A 15,076-nucleotide genomic window follows, 5' to 3' on the forward strand; every position below is an offset into this window, starting at 1 on the left:
TTAGGACTTTGCTTGATCCGTCAGCGGACACACTGGATCCCAGGTTGTGTGCCCACCCACCCTGTCCTGATGTCCCCTTCCAGTCCTGACAATGGGAAGCAGATTAGGTAACAACAGCCTAGGACGCTGAGCCTCTTCAAAAAGCCCAACAGGCTCCAGGGAACTAACAATGCCAACTCACGGGGTGGCTTGGCACCTAGAACAGCTATTTCTCACTGTCCTGTATTGCCTGCACCTCCCTGAGGAGACTTGTCTTGCCCAGCCCACACCCAGGAGATGCCTCTGGGGGCCACTTGAGCCCCGGAATACTCTTCTGGGAAAGCATGTTCCTGAAATAAATTCCGCTTTGGCATCTTCTCAGGAGCAGGAGCATTCCAGGGCTGTTTCCATGATTGAAGGTCAAATGCAGCCAGGTCTCTCATGGGCCTAGCAGCTGCCCCAGACAGCCAAGGAGCCAACGCTCCTCAGAGTCCATAGACCAGGCCAGCAAGGAGTTCAAAGTGATAAAAGAAAAAAAAAAAAGTGTGAACTACTTTCAGAGCTCCATATGAGGAACAGCAGCTTGGATACCACGAAGATCTGGTTTTATCACTCACCAGACTCCTCTGGGGGGCCAGGGGCTCACAGATCTGCAGGGCTCACAAGGCCTGAGTCTCCAGCCCTGTGCAGCTGTGTGGGCTTCAGAGCAGGGCCTAACAGACCGCTAAGACACCACTTCCAGTGCCACCCGCCTTTATTCACAGACCCTCAGTCTCCAACACAGACACTTGGATTCAAGAGGGTACAAGAAAAGGGGGCCTTGGTAATCCTCCCAGCACACCCCAGAAAGCCAGGACAGGCCTGGCAGCACCACTCCTTCAAGGCCAGTCTTAGTGCCCCTGCTCAAGGGCACTGCTGTGGCCACAGGGCTACAGGTCCCAGGAGACCAGGCCTGGTGGCTAGAGGCCACCACTGTCCTCGGCTCAGAGCTGACTCCACTCTGAAACTGAGGCCAGAAAGGGGCAAGATGGACAGTGGGGACAGGGGAGCTCCCCCAACGTCCAGGCCAGAAGAAGTCTCCATGGAGAGACCCACACTAGATGCAGGTGGGACTGCACATGTCCTAATTTCTGGTCATTCAAGGTTCCAACAGCCAAAGAAACAGAGGTCCCTTTTTCCCTTTCCGACCCTGAGTGGCCAGGAAGGAGAGGGCGAGGAGGCATGGCAGGTAACAGCAGAGAGAGCAGGACCAGGTGCGACCCAAGATGCAGCTGGCCAGGGGAAGGGACAGGGGATGACACAGCCAGACCCCTGTTCCCCCAGTGACAGGGGCACCTTGACACCCTGGAGAGGAAAGGAAGGGCCCTGACCATCAATCCTGCTGGCTCTGGGGATTATGGCCCGCTAGAGCACACTCTCCTCCCCCCTCCCAGGAGCAGAGCCACTGGAACAGAGGGAACCAACATCAAGTGCACCCTGATCTTGTGGAGGCCAGGGGAGGGGCGCCAGGCACTCTAGGACTTCTTGGCATCCTGCGTGTTCCGGCGCTTCAGGTCACTCAGATCGATGGGCTTGAAGGCTGTCGGGGGACAGTCTGGTTGGTGCTGGGAACAGAGCCCCACCCAGTCCCCATTGCTAGAGGTTCCCAAACCCAGGTGTCTGGGAAAGGACAACTGTGCAGGCAGGAAGCAGGGCCTTCCCTCCAGCTCCCTTAGGCCTGCTCTACTCACTCTTGAGGCTGGGGTTGGGAACCTTCTCCACATACTCCTCCACTAGGCCCCGCTCACCGCCAGAGAGCTGGCTGCGCAGGTCTCGCTCAACACCCTGCCAGGCTGCAACAAGAGGACACTGGGTTCAGTCTCTGCAGTATTCAAGCCAACAGAGCATCTGCCCCTGATGCTGGGACAAGCAGACCTTCCTTCCCTTCAGCAGCATTCATCTCTGCTTCTACCAGTCTCCCTCTGTCAGCTGAGGGTGTCCTGCAGAATCCCAAACTGTCTTCCCTCTGCATCAGCTCCTCCAGAAGGCCGGTCCCTTCTGTGCAATGGCCTCCCCAAGCTAGAGGGCCACAGACGTGCTTAGAGGGTCCCACCCACCCCCACCTCTTTTATTCACCCTACCTCCCAGTACATTTGTTCCAACTCCAACCATACCACCTCTGTCCACTTCAGTGACACACTGTGCTCACAGCTACTTCCTCTCCCGAGGAAGCCTGTAGCCATGAGGACTGCCTCCAAGACAGTGCCTCTGCTGGGGCTCTACCCAAGCCCATGCCCTCTTCTGGGGTTGTCGTCACGTGTCCCTCTATCACCAGCCTTGTTTGGTCTCGAGTCTACGGCCACTCGAGTATGGTGCCCTTCTCACTGAAGGTCTACTGTCGGGGGCCCAGACAGAGTGGGAAGAGTGGGGGCGGGACATTCACCCACGCAGGCAGTAGAGCAGAGCACAGGCGCCAAGGGCACCGACCTTCATAAATGAAGCGCACATTCTCTTCGTGTGCTGGCGTGAAGATCTCACTGCTGTTGGTGGGAGAGCGGGGACTGCTGTTCCTCTTGCCGTTGTAGACGACTCTGGAGACAGGAGAGCTGGGGAAAAGCTCCATGTGTGAGAAGGGATTAGTAGGACAGATGGGGTCCCAACTCCCACACAAACCTAAGACCCACCTGGTCATTGCTGGGATGTCTGGTCCTGGCGCTTGGCTGCTGGATCCTGCGGCCTATAAAACAGAAACCCCAAGGCACTGCAGATGTCGCCTTTCCAGCAGAAAGAGGAACAAACTATGTGGCCCTGAGTCCACTGGGGACCCGTAGTGGCCAGGGGGCTCCAAGCAATCCTGAACTGCTGTGGAGGTGTCGGTGTCAGAGACACAAAGGACACACACAGGCCAAACACTGCTTAACTTAGCCACTGGGACCATGGGTTCAGCCCCATCTCCCAACCCATTCCTTAGTCTGCAGATCCTGCACAGTAGAGCACAGCAGACCCTAGCTCCAGCCCAGAGGGCTACTAGGACTCATTCATGCTTCCGCAAAGCCTAAACTCAGCTTCCTAACTGTCCATGGGAACTGCATGTTGAGAAAACTAGCTATCCTGAAGCTCAAGTGACATTTGACAAAAGATCCCAGGAACACTAGAGCATCAAAAATAAAGTAGACCAGGAGGAAGATATCTCTGGTGGGAGCAGCCAGACCTGACCCAACCTAGTGACCAGAACCCTGGGGTGCAACCTGTTTATAGGCCAGAGGATTTTTGCTGCCAAGTGGGTGGGGTATCTATGTTTAGGGTCAGAATCTCATAATTAACCAGCTGAGGACACACACAACCCAAGACAAGGAAACCAGTCATACAGGGTTAGTTCTAAGCCTGGCCTTGGTCCAGATGGGACAACCCCAGATGCTGAAGGCAAAGGAGATCCAGACAGTCCCAAGCATGTCACACCAGGCTCGTCTATGGTTAGTGATCATTAACTATTCAGACGCCTCAATGGTATCAATCCCATAAGAGCTCTAGAACCTGTGCCACTCCCAGCCCCCACTCTCTCTTAGTCTTTCCCAAAGCTGCCAGCCCAGGACATCAAAGCACAGAAAAAGCCCTCTGAGGTGTGGTGATGGCAGTGAGGCAGGGTGGGGAAGCTCGTTAGAGGCCAGTGAGGAGAAAGGCAGGGCTCAGGGGCCAATCCCACCTTAGCGTCCAGGCTCCAAGCTGCCTTCTGCCCTTGACACCCTTTTCTGTCCAGGATTCACTGCTACTTGTCAGTACCTGTCCCCTAGACCACTATTCTCTGGTGCAGCCTCTACCCATGCAGCCTCAGGCTCTGGTGGTCACATTCTCCAATGCCCTCTGCCTGGGTGCCCCTGCTGGCACCAGCCTAGCTGGCAGCAGGCTTTATGCTTGGTAAAGCAGAGAAACCTGAGCATGTTCACTGGCGAGGAATAAAGTAGTATGATACCAAATAAGCAGGGTCTCTAAAAAAGGTTTAACGTGCTGGGGTCCAGGACCAAAGCGGTACAATGGGCTAAGAATGGCAGTCTGCCAAATGCCAAGGATGTCTAAAAACCTCTGAGATCACGGACTGTTGCTCAGCAGCCCAGGTAAGGGGGGGGGTGGTCTAACGAAGGCCATCCATAGAAGGGGGCACCATTTCGGGTGAGCAGCCAGGGAAAGAGCCCTACTTCAAAAGAATTCTTGCAGTACCCAGGCCTCTATCCCCTGGGGCTCCCACCAGGATGAGAGCAGGGGCAGAGGTCAGCCAAGGCCACCTCAAGCTCCAAACCCAATACTTCCTTGCCCTGTTTTTCTTCTCTCTCTCTGTTACAAGTGTTTTCTCAATACCCTAGCCACCACAGGTAACTCATTCCATCAATTCCACAATACTTTTTGGGTCTTTCTCCTGTTTGTGTTTAAAGATAGGAAGCCCAAGCTGGCCTCAAAATCACTGTGTAGTCGGGGCTAGCCATGAACTCCTGGCTCTCCCGTCTTCACCCCCAAGTGCTGGGATTACAGGCATGACTGCTACTAGGCCTGGCACAACTCCACCACACGTTTCCTCCGCATCTTTGAACTCTGATGTCCCAGCAATCGCACACACCCAAGCTGAGCAGCACTTTCCCGTAAACCAGGCTCGTGCATGCGAGGTAAACTGCACCTTACATGTAACTGCTTCCTTCTTTACTTCTGAGACGCATTCTAAGTCACCAGGCTGTCTCTGAACTTACTGTTGACTGAGCAGGCCTTGGCCTTGCAATCCTCCTGCATCGGCCTCCTGAGTAGCTAGGTTATGGGCCTGTGCTACCAGGCCCCACTGTTGTGTATACACGCTGTTTTTAGTGAACTCATGAAAGAAGGCACAACTAATAATGACTGTGTCTCAGATCTGATGGCCCTCTGACACACCCCTGGGCCAAGGACTCCTGACTTGCACCCCCCCCTGCTGCCCTAGCTCCCCCTAGCTCCACTGTAGACACAAACAGCTGGCAGAACAGCCTCCTGACACTTTTCACCACTCCCCATTGGGAACCACTTGAGCTATACACTGTCATCGAGTTCTTGGTCCACGATTTCTGGTGTCACCAGCTACTATACCGCAGCCCCCATAGCAGTCAGTTGTAACCTTGTTTCCCGTCTTCCTCTGTCGGTACTTTGGCCATCTGCACACCTGGGTGACAAAGTCCTCTTCATGAATAAACATGGTCCCCCTAAGGTCAGACCAAGTCTTTCTTCCTTTACTTTCTCTCCAGCTGCCTTTTAAAAATCTAACAGAACTAAAACCATTTTCTATTCCCTCATCTTCTGTTCAGAAGTACCCTGGACAGAGGTCTTCCAAACCCTGTGGCTTCCTCTCTGAAAGGGCACTGGTCACCAGGAACAGTTAACAGGCCCTCCTGCTCCAAAGACTGAAGCATAGCCATATGAAGAAGCCTGTACCTCAAATGAAGGACCTGCAGCTCCTCAGCCAACATAATGGACATGACAGAGCCATACTGCATTACCCAGTGAAAACCAGTAACAAAAGGGATGCTACAGACCACTGAGTGTGAGACAGAAAATGTGGAGTCAGCTCATACTTAAACAGGGTGGAGATCCAGAGACTGAGAACCACACAGGCCACAGCAGACCCTTGCAGCCAAGGGAGGACCACAGGGCAGCCCTACCATGCTGGCCAGGAAGAAGACATGTGACCATCCTACTGCAGAGGATGGAGTGGCTGTCACCCGACAGCGTGATCTGAATGACCCCAGCCCCATCCAACCCGGTGCCTCACAGCTGCATTAGCTGGCAGGGTGCTAGATGCTAATTACCCCTCAGTTTGCCTCAATCCCTTCCCGCATCCTACATCAGGTTCCTCTCCTCTCTGAAATGCCCGCTTTCCAGTGACACCCATGTAGGTGTGCTCACAGTCCTCTACTCCATGGAGAATTCTTATCGAATGGGTTTTTTTTTTTTTTTTTTTTTCTCCGAGACAGGGTTTCTCTGCGTAGCTTTGCGCCTTTCCTGGAACTCACTTTGGAGACCAGGCTGGCCTCGAACTCACAGAGATCCGCCTGCCTCTGCCTCCCGAGTGCTGGGATTAAAGGCGTGCGCCACCACCGCCCGGCGAATGGGTTTATTCTATGTAGAACCATCAGCTTCTATGGGACCCAAGGCCTTCAGAGACTTCCCGGAAGGCAAGGCGGGGAGATGGTACAGGGTGCAGGAGGTCCAGAACCCATTTCAACTCTTCTAAACACACTCAACATACCAGGGACATGATGCTAGGTGGGGGCCATACTTTGCTGCCCAACAAAGTGACAACGAGGGTGGTCCCCCACCAGAACCAAAGGTGTAAAGGCTGGGCACTCTTGTTCTTTTGGAGTTTCTGCTATCCAAATTTTCTTTCCTTCCTTCCTCTCCACACCCCTTTTAGAAAAAGAGGTCTCGTGTAGCCCTGGTTGGTCTTAAATTTCTGATGCCCCTGACTCCACCTCACAAAGTGCTGGGATTACAGATACATGCCACCACTCCCTGCTTCAGATTTTCTGGTTCCTCCTTCCATGCCCTGCATCCTTTACAAATTGTTAGGCTTTTACTTAATAACTAACCAGCCAAGCAGGAGACTCTGCTCTGCTGTGACAGGCTGGGCCTGCTTCCGGGTGATGACGGCAAGTCACTAGACCTCGAATGTAATGTGTATCCATCCTCTTCTTGCCCTGGACTAGCAAACCACACTATTCCCTAAGTGGACCCCAGGCCCCTCATTCTGGAGGACCTGGCTCCTGCTGTCCTCCTGTCGTGTGTGTGTGTGTGTGTGTGTGTGTGTGTGTGTGTGTGTGTGTGTGTGTGTGTGTGTGCGCGCGTGCCCTGGGCACTCCCCACCCAGAAGTCCACTAGCTGATCACAACTCACTGGGGACCTTCGCTTGAGCTTGTCCCCTGCCTGAAACGTGGCGTTCAGAGGGAAGATCACCTTATCTATCTAAGACAACCACCCTAAGTCCAGGACTGCTACTGTCAACAGGGGCACGGCACTTCCGGCCACCATCCCGTCCACCTTGCGGACCAAGAGCGGCCAGGCCCTGGAGCCACTGCACCTGAACAAAAGGGATGCGGGCAGGGCAGGGCAGCAGCAAAGACCCGGGCGCGGCTGAGGGGGCAGGCCTGCGCGGCCCAGAAGCAGGAAGAGCCCGGAGGCTGCCCGGGACTGCGTGCGAGCGTCGTTTCCCCGCGGGCGGCCCGGCAAGAAAGGCTCCTCCAGGCTGCCGCCACGTCCGCACCCCGCGCCGACACCGGCCTCGGCTCTCCCCGCGCCGGCCAGGCGACCCAGCGACACCAGGGCGGGGCGGGGCGGAGCGGCCAAGGTCCCGCGGAGCCCGCGGCGCCCCGCCCCGCCGCGCCACCCGCGCCGCGCCTTCCTCACCTCGCCCTCCTCGCCGCCGCCGCCGCCGCCGCTTCCAGTGGGCCGGCCGGAAGTGACGGCACCGCGCAGGCGCAAACGGAGCGGGCCACGTGATCGCGGGCGCACGGGGTACGGCGAGGTCGGAGGCGCGCGAGGTCGTCCCGGAAACGCGGGCTTGGGGTTCTCGGGTCGCCGAGGCTCCAACCCCAGGCCGTGCGCTGCCACTAAGCCCCAGCTCAGCGTGCACGGCGATGGTCTTGCAGTGGACCGCGCTAATTAGTCTCCATCACAGCTTGGGAATCATGTTTATTCAAAAAGTAAAAAGTATCATCATAAAAAATCCAACCAACCAACCAACCAAACAAACAAAAAAAACCTGGAGAAAAAGCCAGGCCAGAGAAATGGGTATAGGGGCAGAGGAGTCATGCTCCACGACAAGTCCTAACAGCCTGGCTGCCTCACGGGCATGTTCATTGGGCACACCCTGGCCCCTGGGGCAAGGTCCTTGCCTCTTCTCCAGCAGGCACAAACCCACAAAGGTCAGGGGTGGCTCAGTCCATGCTGGTTCCTTTGAAGAGTTCCACCAAGTCCTTGAAGTCTGGATCAATAAGGTCGGAGGGCAGATCGCCATCATCATTGGCTGCGTCTCTGTCTGCTCCCAAAGAGATGAGATACCTGGGGTGTGAAGGACTGTTGGTTAAAGCTTACTCAGCCCACCCAGGAACAGAGGGCTAGAATTCTGGGGTCACCTGTTTGTTTTTTCCAGGCAGAGTAAGGAGGAAGAAACCTGACCCCTTGGAACCTGTGGCCAGATTTTCCAGCCTGCTCTAATGTTGTAATCGGGTAGAAACTGCCAGAATCCCTCAGAGTTGCTGCCTACACCATCGGAGCTATATTTGGGGGTTCACATGCTGGAGACCAATTGAAGCTTGGAGGGATTGGGATGAAACCTCTGAACCGTATTCCACAGTCTTACTTGGCTATGTCAGGGTACCCATCACTGCAAGCAATATGCAGAGGTGTCCAGCCAGTCTCATCCCGCTGGTGAATGTCAGCACCATATTTGACCAGCAACTTCACACAGTCCAGGTTTCCAGAGAGCACAGCTTCATGCAGGGCAGCCAGGCCTGGGCAGGGTGGGAATGCAGGGTCAAGGCTGTAGCCCTCTGCACAGGATTTCCCCTACCTCCTTAAAGACAGAAGACCAGTCCACCAGTGCTTACTCACCTGAGGGGTGGATAGTGTCCAGGGAGACTTTCCGAGCCCGGATAAAGCGCCCCACCTGCTCCAGGTCGCCTTGGCGGATGTGGTCCAAGAAGAGAACATCATTAGAGAAACGCACACTGCGATCAGCCAACAGCCGCCGCCGCCGTTGTCTGGGGCTGTAGCGGGCATAGCGGGCAGTTCTGCTGGGCATCCTGGGGTTGGGGTGGGCTATCTCTGTGGGGACCCTACTTCAGCAGGTAAGAGTGGGAAGTATGCCAGCCAGACCAGATCAGTGTGTTAGCTCTCTGGCTGGACAGAACCTCAGTTCCAGCTTTTATATAGGGCTTGCGGGGCTATATAAAGCCACACAGTCATGCTTGCGGACGGAGGGGCTGAAACCGAGCTGCTCCCCCCCTCCCGGAGCACAGGATCATGTTTAGTGGCTCATCTTTCAGCACACCTGTCGCTATGCCCGGCCAAAGGGGTCAGATCCTTCCTGGCTACTACTCTGTGTCCGCAGCTGGACCTAGAAGGTGCCTTATAGAGGACAGGAGAAGGACTAGGACAGTGCCCATGAGAAAAGCTGTGGATGTGGGCTTAAGAGCATCAAGAGGGTCTGAGTTTGAAGGATGGCTTACCTGTCTACCTGCTGGAAACTGAATCCCCTCCTCATCTGAAGAGCACTGATCCATTGTCATTTAGAAGGCCTCAGCACTGTCCATTTCCCAACATGTTGCTCTTACCTTCCCTTGTAGCTTCTAGAGAAGATTCCCAGAACTGCTTTCAGAGTATATCATACTGTTAGGAACTGCTGCTGCCCAGGCTAGGATCTCAGTCCTGCAGGCCAACACTACCAGCCCTAAGTCCCCTACCCACCCTGTGCACACACACACCCTGCCTCCGGGTTCTGGACCGTTTCTTAGAGACTCATGAAGGTGGCATCCAGTCTGTTCCTAAGGGACAGGGAGTGGTGCCCTTTAGAGGTGGAGAAGGGGAGGACCCCATATGCTAGCTTCCTGCAGACTCCCCCAGCTGTCTTGCTTTTGCAACAGCTTCAGCCAAGGTCTCAGGTGGTGCTTGGCTTGGGGGTGTACCTGGTAGATGACCTAGGTACAGCTAGGCCATAGGAGCCCAGAAACTTGTTTATGGAGGTGCAGATAGCCCGACTCTACAGCTTCCCTGAATTCCTGAAAGCTAATGGTTGACTCTGTTAGGGTTGTTATGACAAAGTAACTCAGACCCGGATCTCAATTCTCAAACAAAAGTTTGCCCTCATGGTCCCAGATGTTAGCAGCCTGACGCCAGGGTGGACTCCTGGGGTTCTGAGAGAGCCCCTGTTCCAGGCTTCCCAGGCTCTGGAAGTCAGTCCAGTCCTTGCTGTTCTTTGGCTTCTAAAAACATTTGCCCAATCTCTACATTCATCTCTAATGGCTTCTGTCTCTTCCTGTGTCCAAGTCCTACCCCCTCCACCTTTTTTTCTATTCTTTTTTTTTTTTAGAGTCACTGGCATTGAACTCCCTTTTAAACTGCAAATCAGGGCAACTCCTGAGCACCCTGCCATTAGTTCCCAAGTGCTGGGTTTACAGGGGTTCACCACCACACTGAGCTACCCCATTAATTTTTTATTTCTATTTTTCCTCAGGAAAGGTGGTTGTTTTCCAGATTGGCCAGCCTTAAACTCATAATTTTCCTCTCTCAGCCTCCTCAAAAAAGTACTGAAATTACGGACATGTTTCATCACATCTGACTCAGATTTTTCCTTATAAAGACACCATCCGGTAGATGTTCTTATAAAGACTTAGGGTACACCCTTCTCCAGTGTGACCTCACTTTATCCATTTATACTAACAATGACCCTATTTCCAAAAAAGTCACACTCAAAAGTACTAGGAGCTAGGACATAAATTTGGGAAACACAACCTACTATACTGATGAGATTCCTAGGTGGTCACGGGAGGCCTGAGACCAGGCAGCTCCTTGGCAGGCTGGGGAGCTGAGAAGGCAATGCGGTCAGCAGCAGGCCTTACATCACCTGGCTGCTTTCTAGCCTTCGTCAAGCCAACATGTTACACACCCTGTAGGTGTAAAGCTGAGGTCCACTGGCTACAAGACACACTGAACAAGAACTCCCCGCCTTTCAGGGTGCTTCCATATCCCTCAGTGCTCAGGGGCTGTTCCCTGAGTTTGAGTATCCCAGAAACTTGGATGGGCCCTGAGAGAATCTGCTGTGGATGGTTCTGTGACTCTGCATCTCCAAGGCTCGGTTCTAACTCCCGGTCACTGGAGAGGAGTCAGGTACCACGACTTCTAACTTGTTTACCTGAAGCAGGGAAACTAAACGTTCCGAACTGCAGCTGGGCGAGAGGACCCCTCCTTGCTTAGATGTGACGATTGTCTTTTTTTGTGTCGTGGAAAGGTTCAGTCTGCACTCCCAGCTCAGAGGATCAGATGGAAGCATGTGAAAGAAGGTGCTCCCGTCAGAGCAGCGGGGAGGCTGGCAGAACTATCCCTTCCTCCCCTCAGTGAATGGCCTCCCATGAGACCAGGTCTGGGCACACTTAGCACAGAGGCCTCTGTGGTTAGAAAGCACAGATCTCAGAGCCCAGAGGTCCTTGAGCTTGGGGTTTCTGTTTGAGTCACAGTCTAGTTCCCAAAGCCTTACACACAGTGTTCCCGGGAATTGTGTGTTCTGAGCTGAGGTCTCTGCCTAGCATACCTCGACTTCCAGTAGGAGCCACAATATGCAAGTCTTTTATGGTGGTTGATGTTAGAACAAAGCCTGGAATTACATGCCTCTGTCCCTGATTCCTTCAGCCAGTATGGACTTATAAAGTGACTAGTCTATGAGGTTTAGAATTTCTACTTTTTAGAGAATGGACTAAAACATCTACACAAAGCTGGGGTGGTGACAATTTCTGTAATTCCAGTACCTGGGAGAGAGAGGCAAGAAGTTCAAGGCTCAAAAAACAAAACAAAACAAAACAAAAAACCTCCAACATTTTGTAGCCCTCAAGCTTTTAATCTTCTTGCCAGCAGGGCAGTGGTGGTACACACCTTTAGTCCCAGCACTCTAGAGGCAGAGGTAGGTGGATCTCTGTGAGTTTGAGGCTAGGTTGGTCTACAGAGCTAGTTTTGGGACAGCCAGAGCTACACAGGGAAATCCTGTCTCAAAAAAAACAAAAAACAAAACAAAACAAATCAATCCTCTTGATCAATTCCTGAGCTTCCTAAGCATTGGGATTACATGCTTGTATTACCATACCCAGTCCCAATTTATGAAAGTCCAGAACTGGGAACATAGTTCTGGGGTAAAGCATTGCCTAGTGGGAAAGCCAGACTCTGTCTCAAAAACAACAATGAAGACTCCAGCACAAGTTTGGCATAGTAGCACAAACCTGTAATCCCAGCACTCTGGAGGCTAAGGCAGAGGGTTCGCCATGAGTCCAAAGTCAGTCTGAGATACAGAGTGAGTTCAAGGGCAGCAGAGATGGCCCAAGCCTAAATTAAACCAAACCAAAAAAATTAAGAAGAAAAAAGAGTCTGACAATGCCACCCAGCAGTAGTGACATGTACCCAGTGCCTGGGGGCTGTTGGGTGTTAGGTAATCCAGCATAGGCACACAGAATGGTCAGTCTAGAATTAAACTTCAAAGCCTGAAGACCCCTTTAGGGCAGTACTTTTTTAAAGTTCCAAGCTAATGGCTCTGACTACCTGGGGGGACAGGGAAATTCCAGTCTACTAAACCTTCACCACTGCCCCAAAGAGCCTTCAGTTGTTTTACTAATCCACTAATTTCAGACACAGAGGTTTTAGACACTACCCTGTAGCTGCCCGGAACAGCCTGGCTTTGGAATGCTCCATTGGCTGTGTCTACAAAAGGGGAAAGATATCCCTGAGTCACGCTCCTCTCAGAAGCACATGACAGTGGCTGCCTGGTCTGGGCTTCCTTATCCAGAGACCAAGTCCCTGCACAGCTGGGCAGTGGTCACTGGCTGTCTCTAGGGCAGGATGTATAGCATCCCTTTTTATCTGCTCACAGCCCTGCTGGATTTTCTTCCCTGGAAGCCCTGTGTCTTCCCTTAATGGCATGTCAGTCCCAGAGCCTTGACTCACATTTTGGGGACAGAATTTGCACCTTCCCATGTGAAACTCCAAAATGACTGTACCTACTTTAAGGTGATCATGGGCCATTGTGTCAGCAGGTCCCTGCTGAAGCTTCTGGAACTGAAGTAGCTGGAAACCAACGGTATAATGAGTCACCAACAGCCAGTGAAGGCAGCATAAATGGACATCTGACCTAATTGCGAGTCAGAATGGACAGCATCAAGAATGGTAGATACCGCCGGGCGGTGGTGGCACACGCCTTTAATCCCAGCACTCGGGAGGCAGAGGCAGGCGGATCTCTGTGAGTTCGAGGCCAGCCTGGTCTCCAAAGCGAGTTCCAGGAAAGGCGCAAAGCTACACAGAGAAACCCTGTCTCGAAAAACCAAAAAAAAAAAAAAAAAAAAAAAATGGTAGATACGTGGGCAATCTGGTGCTGCTTGAGAAGGTGACAGAGTCCCCTTCCCCTGCCTGTGTGCCAGATCAGCTTGGAGCATCCATGGACTTTTATGGAAGGATAAGGTAGCCATGGAGGAGATGACCACATCCCACACTCCTAGACCTGGGAGATAATCATACGGTAAGTCCTTCAGTCCATCCCAACAGTTGGGTATTGTTTAAAATATTAAGGCAACTCCATGTAGTTAAAAGGGAGGTTTATTTTGTGGGGTAACTTACAAGTGAAGGGATATGTTACAGGGTCTGGGAAAGGTGTAGCGCAATCCAGTGGTGTTCTCTGGAGAACTCTGCTTGGTCTACCTCCAGCGTCCAGGGTCCAGGAACCAAGAGAGCCCGCACATCCGGATCTTGGGTCTTCAGGGTGCTCTCTTGGCCCTGCCTTGTAGGCGTGACAGTTACGGAAGCCTCATTGGAGGTTGGAACTTCCAGATCAAAGCTGGAATGGCTACCCACTACAGTTGGGTCTGACACAATGGTTATAAGCAGGAGGGCACCTATCCTTGGTGATGTGAAGATGTCTTGCTCTGGATATCTTCAGAAAGTGTGTGTGTGTGTGTGCACATGTGTAAACACAGGCTCCTAAGAATACAGGTAAGGCCCGGGTCTCTGTCTGACCTCAGGCAGCTTGTAGCATTACTGTGTCAGGGCCCCTGTGAACACCTGAGCTCTGTGACCCTCTGGCCCTGTAAGCCTCTACTCACTACCCTGAGACTCTTAGACACTGCAGTGCTCCCAAAGGTGTCCATACCAGAGGGGAAGTCTCCCAAAGGTGTCCATACCAGAGAGGAAGTCTCCCAAAGGTGTCCATACCAGAGGGCAAGTCTCCCAAAGGTGTCCATACCAGAGGGCAAGTCTCCCAAAGGTGTCCATACCAGAGGGCAAGTCTCCCAAAGGTGTCCATACCAGAGGGGAAGTCTCCCAAAGGTGTCCATACCAGAGGGGAAGTCTCCCCAAAGGTGTCCATACCAGAGGGAAAGCCAGACTCAGGAGCATCACCATCCCCATTGCGCATGAGGTGGTAGCTTTAAGCCTTGGAAAACAACTGACTCCAGTCTTAGTTTCTCTGTTTGAACTGTCTTTATTTTTATTTTGTGTGCACTGGTGTTTTGCCTGCATGTGTGTCTGTGTGAGGGTGTTAGATCTCCTGGAACTAGAATCACAGATAGTTGTGAGCTGCCATGTGAGTTCCTGGAAATGAACCCGGGTCGTCTGCAGAGCAGTGAGATGGCTCTTGACCACTGAGCCGTCTCTCCAGCCCCTTGAACTGTCTTCAAGTTAAACTTACTTATTTTTAAAGTCTCATGTAGCTCGTGCTGGCTCTGAACTCACTGTGTAGCTGAAGATGAGCCTTTTTGCCTGCCCTTCTCAAGTGCTGGGATTACAGGTCTGCACCACCATGCCCAGCCTTCTCCCACCCCACCCCCTTTTTTTTTTTTTTGATACAGGGTCTTACCTAGAACTCATTATGTAGACCATACTGGCCTCAAAGTCACAGATCTACCTGCCTCTGCCTCCCAAGTGCTGGAATCCAACGCACCCAGCTTTGCTTTCCCTTTTGAAACATTTTCATTTATATGTATATATGTGGGGGTGGAGGGAGGTACCCTCAGAGGCCAGAAGAGGACATCAGATATCCCAAGCTGTGAACTTGTATAAACAAGGATGACCGTGAATTTCCAATTTTTCTACACTTCTTAAGCAGTAGGATTATAAACATGCTCCACCATTCCTGATAAAATGTAGCCTCAGGTGGTCTTGAAAACTTCAAGATGTGGATGAGAATAACCTTGAACTTCTGATCTTATTGCGTCCACATCCAGAGCTAAGGTAACAGATATGCTATGGTGCTGGGGACTAAACCTTGAGCCTGAACCCTATCAACTGAGCTACATCCACAGCCCCAGAAGTGTCTTTTTACATTGGCTTTTCAAGACAGGATTTCTCTGTGTAGCCCTTTCTG

At 52.6% G+C, this 15,076-nt stretch overlaps 2 protein-coding genes across 4 annotated transcripts; both read right to left on the reverse strand.

The window, feature by feature from the left end:
- Positions 1-715: 715 nt before the first annotated feature.
- Mcrip1 (MAPK regulated corepressor interacting protein 1) lies at positions 716-7,499 on the reverse strand. 3 transcript variants are annotated; one of them, XM_076543930.1, is made up of 5 exons: positions 7,372-7,499; positions 2,643-2,695; positions 2,446-2,564; positions 1,710-1,811; positions 716-1,558 (listed from the first exon to the last, which is right to left on the reverse strand). In XM_076543930.1, the coding sequence occupies exons 2-5, from the start codon at positions 2,648-2,650 to the stop codon at positions 1,494-1,496; spliced, it is 294 nt and encodes a 97-aa protein (XP_076400045.1). In that variant the 5' UTR covers positions 2,651-2,695; positions 7,372-7,499; the 3' UTR covers positions 716-1,493. The 3 variants fall into 3 exon arrangements, with proteins under 3 accessions (XP_076400045.1, XP_042139205.1, XP_015861703.2); XM_042283271.2 differs by lacking the exon at positions 7,372-7,499 and adding an exon at positions 7,046-7,126; XM_016006217.3 differs by lacking the exon at positions 7,372-7,499 and adding an exon at positions 6,558-7,014.
- A 137-nt stretch (positions 7,500-7,636) lies between these two features.
- Positions 7,637-8,865, reverse strand: Ppp1r27 (protein phosphatase 1 regulatory subunit 27). Its single transcript, XM_006987679.4, has 3 exons — positions 8,578-8,865; positions 8,327-8,477; positions 7,637-8,025 (listed from the first exon to the last, which is right to left on the reverse strand). Exons 1-3 carry the CDS (start codon positions 8,765-8,767, stop codon positions 7,902-7,904), a joined length of 465 nt encoding a protein of 154 aa, XP_006987741.1. The 5' UTR covers positions 8,768-8,865; the 3' UTR covers positions 7,637-7,901.
- Between the last annotated feature and the right edge of the window lie 6,211 nt (positions 8,866-15,076).

The sequence above is a fragment of the Peromyscus maniculatus genome, chromosome 8, assembly GCF_049852395.1.
Source record: "Peromyscus maniculatus bairdii isolate BWxNUB_F1_BW_parent chromosome 8, HU_Pman_BW_mat_3.1, whole genome shotgun sequence".
In the NCBI taxonomy this organism is placed as follows: domain Eukaryota; kingdom Metazoa; phylum Chordata; class Mammalia; order Rodentia; family Cricetidae; genus Peromyscus; species Peromyscus maniculatus.

Coding starts and splice junctions, on each gene's coding strand:
- Mcrip1 (XM_016006217.3), bottom strand. CDS start 6,653: ATGGATACACATTACATTCGAGGTCTAGTGACTTGCCGTCATCACCCG. Junction 2,565..2,642: donor GACATCCCAGCAATGACCAG/GTGGGTCTTAGG, acceptor GCTTTTCCCCAG/CTCTCCTGTCTCCAGAGTCG. Junction 1,559..1,709: donor TCCCAACCCCAGCCTCAAGA/GTGAGTAGAGCA, acceptor GTCCCCCGACAG/CCTTCAAGCCCATCGATCTG.
- Ppp1r27 (XM_006987679.4), bottom strand. CDS start 8,767: ATGCCCAGCAGAACTGCCCGCTATGCCCGCTACAGCCCCAGACAACGG. Junction 8,478..8,577: donor GGACACTATCCACCCCTCAG/GTGAGTAAGCAC, acceptor CACCCTGCCCAG/GCCTGGCTGCCCTGCATGAA. Junction 8,026..8,326: donor GGGTACCCTGACATAGCCAA/GTAAGACTGTGG, acceptor TTCACACCCCAG/GTATCTCATCTCTTTGGGAG.